At 32.0% G+C, this 6,630-nt stretch overlaps 1 protein-coding gene across 1 annotated transcript; it reads right to left on the reverse strand.

The window, feature by feature from the left end:
• Positions 1–4,827: 4,827 nt before the first annotated feature.
• On the reverse strand, positions 4,828–5,955 carry LOC108224628 (F-box protein CPR1-like). The gene has a single exon (XM_017399305.2). The coding sequence runs from the start codon at positions 5,953–5,955 to the stop codon at positions 4,828–4,830; it is 1,128 nt and encodes a 375-aa protein (XP_017254794.1).
• Positions 5,956–6,630: the final 675 nt, after the last annotated feature.

Genomic DNA, 6,630 nt, shown 5'->3' on the forward strand with positions numbered 1-6,630 from the left:
ATGATTAAAAATGATTAAATGTTATGTAAACACATGTGACTTGTAATTGAGTGCATGGCAGTGAGTGTGCATTTTTATTGCTCTAGGCGTAATATCTTTATCCATATTTATTAAAGTATTTTTTGTTAGAAAATTTTAATATCTTTTCCACATATCTCCCAGTGATAGTGGTAGGAATATATGAAAAATGTAAACTAATCAATTTTTCATTATCTTATTTTTGTTTTTCCAGCTTTACAAATATAAAATCTATTGATTTTGTTAGTAAAAATAGAAAATAGTTTATTTATGTTTTCATTCTTTAGTTTTATAATATTTTGATAAAAACTCAATTAATATGATAAAATTATAAATATGTAGAAAGTTTGGAGATAGTAAAATTGATATAAGAAATGTTATATATATATATTTAGAAGCGTTAAAAAGCTTGACAAACAAAAAATTGGACAAAAACAAATTATAAATAAGTAAAATTGTTTAGAATACGATAATGTTCCAATTTTTAATTCGAAATTCGACTAGTAGCTTAATGATATTTCCTGATTAAATTTTTTATTTTATTATCTTTAATAAAATAAATCTAATGAATAATATTCCCATAAACTTCACTCACTCACTTGAACAAACTCAACATACAAGTACACACAAGCACTCGCAGCTATGCATTCAAACAAAATTAAATACCACTATTAGCAGTTTCAAATCAGTAGAATCAGTAGCAGCACAAGGACTAACACTATTTGATTCAAATCCAATAGTATTTGAAATATGTAATTATATTTGTGAGGGTCCCATGATTGGGTATAAAATATGTAGTTGTATTTGTAGAGTTTACTTGATCAGGTTTAGTATATATATAATTATAGGTTTTTTTACATTATAATTCCTCGCATTATGAATTATCATTCTTTTGAGAGGATATGCTAATGTGAAAAATATATGCTCCGCGTATCTTACTAGCCCTCCTCCGTCCTCTTCCTAAATTGCCCGTCTTAAATATTTAAGAGGCCCTGTGCTATATAAAAAAATTGGGCCTATAATATAATATCAAAATTTTAATTTTCTTTTTTTATAACAATAATAAATTTTTTATACAAAAACAACTTGCTGATATTAATAAAAACATATAGAGATGATGTATTTTCATAAATAAGGTGTAAATTTCAAAGATGGATAGTCTTATATGAGCCATGCTTCTAGTTTTTGCTCATATATTATATATCTATAAATGGGCCAAAAATATTTGGGGGCCCTAAAAATTTGGAGGTCATGTTCAGTTGGGCTGTTTGCACTCCTCAATAGCGGGCTCCTCTTCCTAAATTCTTCTAATGGAGGTCCAAAACAAGGTGACAAAAGATTTTAGGAATAGCATCTAGAGCTTCATGTAATTTAGATTCTTTAATGTGTTTGGTAAGGTTGTACTTTTTTTGTTAAGATTAAACTTTTGAGACTGAAAATTAAAGGCAAAACAGAAGTGAGCAAAATGCTTAATTAACTTACGACGGTTTCAAAGATTTGAAGTGAAAAAAGACTTTTTACGGTGAATACTTACAACAAAAGATATTTTGGGGATTTTATATTTTTTTTCCTTTTTTTGGACAGTGGATAATGTTGTGTGTGTGTGTGTGTATATATATATATATATTAAACTTTTGACGCTTTATTTACGATAGAAATAGATTTGTAGCTATCTTGTGACGACTATCTTAAGACAAAAATATTAATTTTAATTTATTTTTTTTGTCGGAAACCGGATAGTTAACTAACGCGCTTAACTTACGACGGAATTTGATCTTCAGCCATCTTACAACAGAAATTTACGACGACTTTGATGTGCCGGAGAAATATTGTCGTTATTTTAATTGTTAGCACCAAAATTTTCTTACGTGCATCTTATAATACGATGGGGACTTGTATCTGTCGTATGTTTATGGTATATATATTATACAAGGGTTATGTCTTTCTGCGTCATAAGTTTTACACGCCCGCCAGTTCCGTCGTAAGTTGTTGTAAATATCCGGTTTGTCTTTAGACATATAACATGTATTAAATCAATTCTTTTTAGTGAACAGATCTTATAATAACACAAAGTCTATGAAAAGTGTCTGCAATTTTGACCGAATATGTGTTCCTAATGATCCAGAACTGGTGCGGCACACATTGTTCCTAAATGATTATTATTCCTTTTATATTTAAACTGACTACACACAGTAACCTAATTAACTCTTGTGATACTGTAAAATTATTTATTCTAAAATGTATGTATAATTATGATATAATTTAAGTAGTTGCAAGTGTAATCAACTGGTCTCTCTGTACATACACTCTCTCTGTATTTATCTTAAAGTACCTACCCTGGATAGCAACTACAGTTCTGCAGGTAGAAACTCCAGAAACTGAAGTACACAGTCCAGAATTTGAATTGAAATAATTAAATCATTTTTATTAATGTATAAGATATTTATTGTAATATAACCACAGAGTGTCTTCTGACGCTTGTATACGATATAGTAATCTTAGCCTAAGCCAAAAATGATCTTCATGTTTACCTTGGCCTAAGCTACAAAGTGAACGCAAAACATCAGGCATTAGATCCAAAGTTTAGCTTAACGCAATTCAAGATAGCAATTAATTGAACATGACTATTGCATATGTGATATGTGCTAGTAAAATTTTATTAAGAGAGAAAATAACAAAACTTTTAGAATAACTCAACATGCATGTATAGCTTTTAATTCAGACCACCCTGATATATATATATGAGAGGTATAGATGAATTTATCACCTGCAAGCATATTTTAATTCAACATTATTGCGTGATGGTTCCACATTATGCTTAGATTGATTTCTTGACGGAGCTGATCTACTGATATCATTATGTTGTTTGAATGGTTAAAGGCTCAGTCATCAAGATAACACTTGGCTGAGGCTGCAATTTTAAGTGGATTTATACCCTCTGCTAGTGAAGCATTGGGACCTGTGAAGAACAAACAACAATCTAGTCACAAATTATTGAAATCTTCACAACTACTTGCACTTCCATTACAACCGTTTTCGCATACTGCAACAAAAATTTTCGTTGACAATTCTCAGATTCTGTCAGGCAAACATTTATCAAAGTTAGGGCATCTTGCCATTAAAATAAATTTGTTAGAGCATGAATTTCAAATCTTAAGTGGCTTGAAGAAAGAGAGGGAGAAGAGGCTGAAAAGATGAGTTTGTGCAGGAAGTGTCCTAATTGTCCCCTACCCTAACACACGTGTTCTGCATTCATTGTACATTTTCGCCCCAATTTCGCATAAATGTTTTATTTATTGCATTGTATAGAGGACATAAATGCAGGGTCGACTTTTATTATAGATAGTGTTTTAAATTGTAGATTCTACACACTCGTATATTCATCTTTGACACCTCAATTTTATTCCCAAATCATTTGACCATGGCCATTTCTCTACGAGTTCCCTATGATTCTGACAGTACTATTCAAGTCTAGGCGGTCAAGGCAACCGTTTTAACTAGTATTGGGTTATAATTCTTTCTTTCAATTACCATTCTTAGTAAAAGAGTTTTTTCTTTTTCTTCCTTTTAGAAATAACGAAGCTTACAATTAACTTCAATAATTTCTTGAATGTTCTTAAAAAAGAATCTTATACTGAGTATTGATGCATTACAGATGTAGCTAGTAGCATAGCAAGTACTATGTCAATTTGCTAGTTATCTATCAACATCTGAGGACCTCTATATGGCAGTCTTTCAAATTCAATGCAATATAGTTTGTCATGCTATGTATATCTACCACATTGATACGATTAGTATCTTACTTCCGCAGGTCATGATAGATATGTCCATCCAGCCTGTCTACATATAACCGCAGCTGACTACATGAAATATTTGGCTATGATTTCCAACTGAGCAGGCATGCTTAAAATTATCAATATCAGCATTCAACAAGTCTCAATCAAGATATATATAATAATTAAACCAAGAATATATACGTAATCAAAAATTTGGCCAGAAACATATGAAGAGTCTGTGTGCATTACTGGAAACAAATCCTAAAGACAATTCTGCAGTATCCATGGATGCATATAATAATTACCTTATTTAACCTTTATCTTGCAACACTGAATTTCCTCTTCTGTTTGGACACATGATTCATCAGATTCCCCAGCTTCTTTCAACTTCATTCCCTAATTTTCAATTTAAAAACATTCAATAGGAAGATAAATATGCAGTATTTACAAAAGATGCAGGAAGTTATACTTTAATTACCTATGTTTAAAACGGGTCAGTAGTATTCGCCAGCCATAAACCTAATCCTATTTTGGTAATAGTAATGTAGTCAGCTACAAAGAAAAGAAAATCAAATAAAATATCACACACACACACACACACACATTCATATAGATATAGGCATATAGCATTCCAAATTATAAACTTCTAAACGAACACTAGCTATACACTAAAATTCAACAACTTTAAAATCAAGGAGATTTACCTCGTCTTCTTGTTTTAGAGACCGTAATGCAAAGAGCTGTTGGCTTTATTAATCAACGCGAGGAGTGGGGGGATATAAAAGAAAAAAAAAATAGCAACTGAAGTGGCCAAAGTAGAAAGTTAAGATATACAACATATAAAAATAGTTCATATAATGGAAGCACATTCAATAAAAGTAATTAAGTTTATGCCAAGCCAATTGCTCGCAGACTTCACTTGTTCAAATGCTTTAATGGAAACAAAGCTTAGTGATACAAGAAAGTACTAAAAAAAAGAGATCAAACTGAAATTGAAAAGCTGATGACCAACATTATTATGCATTGTGTTTCTTTATACTGTGAATACTCCATCTTCTAGTTGTTTAAACCCTTTGACGGAAACAAGGCTCTCATTGAACTTGACAACTGAAATAACCTGTCTGGCCGGAGATGCTCCGAGATACTCTTTGGCATTTTTCTTATTGTAGTAGTAAAAGATAGTTCGACTTCGACGTCTATAATAACTTAGTCCATTAACAACAAACTGTCCATCACCCAGATATAGAATTATGTGATCATTCTTTATACAATCCTCAAGTTTAAACTGTTTAATCCAATTGCCACAATCCCTTTCCAATGTCCATAGACTATGAACTGTTTCACCATCTCCACTAGATTCATCACAGATCATAGCAACAGACCCTTCAAATTCCAGAAGATAAGACTTTGGTACACCTGGCAATGGTAACTTTGTAGGTCTGGGATACGGATGCAGTCTAAACACTTCATCATGCAAGTCAAACGATAGTACCTCACGAAAGCCTTCAAAATACAATACCCTGCTTTGATCAGGACGAAATACACATCCTCCTCGATGTCTAACAAACTGAAATGTCGTCTCTAGGCCAATAGGGACCCTAATCTCTTTCCAAGAATCCTCATTCGCAGAATACATCTCAGCTTCGATACTATAACTACTATCTTTATGGTCACAAACAAACCTAATGATCTTGTAATCCTGAGAAACATCATCAAAACCAAACCCTAACTTACACCCAATACTGAAACTACCAGCTGTTTGTATCTGAGGAGTAGGAACTTTCTTGAATTGCCTAGTCATCGGATTCCCCAGAAATATAGTACTATAAGCAGTATTGGCAAAACAAACAAGGCCATTACAACAAGATAAGAAATGAATTATACCATCATAGAATATTGACAGTTGGAGGAGGGTTTTACTTTCATGATTATCAATGCAGATTTGGTCGCTCGAAAGTTCAGTTACTGAACTGGGTTGTCTTTTCTGGGATTCGATGCAGTGAGCTTCGACGAATTGAGGGTCTGAAATGATTGATAACCATGTTTTGCAAACTGATTTGCAGCGAAGAAGTGTTGCCACAGGTAACAAGAAGAATATTTTGAACATGAGTTCGTGAGGTAATTCGGAATTGTTCTTCTTGCAGTTTTCCCTTCTTGCCATTTCGAACCCTAATTTTTTTTGCAGCAGCTCAACTTGAGAATGGATGTACCAACCCGGTGTCTCCACTGTCACTTGTATGTATAAGGTTTTGTACTGGGCTTTTTGACACTGACAATGTTGGACTCCAAAAGGTTTTAAGACAGCCCAGTATTATATTTTATTATATTCTTGGGTGGAACAAAGCATGCAAGTAGAAGCTGATTTGAGATATTATAATTCATTTAAGATTTTATTGAAATTTTTTAGCTTTCAAAATAATAATCTTCTAAATTCACACGGCAAGGAAAATCTCAGTAGAAACTCTACCCATGGAGAATATATATGGAATAGTGATCATTGTCTTAATTTGGATACTATGATACAAAATTCTACCAGAATTATAGAAAATATATTAATAGATTTTATCGGTAGCAAATTCTATCAAATTATCAAAATCGGTAGGAAATAAATGAGTAGGTTTTATCAATATGCCAAATCCTATTAAATTTGGTAGGATAATAAAATATATCATTATCCATAATATTTAGACACTAAATTATCCGAGCTTCCACATTACTGAATTAATTTTTATTGCTAACACATGACAACATTTATGAGTTAATTTTTCCATCAATTTCTGCTAGAAAATTTAAATCAACCATTATTGATATGTTTTGCCAGTGATTATCATATTCT

The sequence above is a fragment of the Daucus carota genome, chromosome 1 (genome assembly GCF_001625215.2).
Source record: "Daucus carota subsp. sativus chromosome 1, DH1 v3.0, whole genome shotgun sequence".
Taxonomy (NCBI): domain Eukaryota; kingdom Viridiplantae; phylum Streptophyta; class Magnoliopsida; order Apiales; family Apiaceae; genus Daucus; species Daucus carota.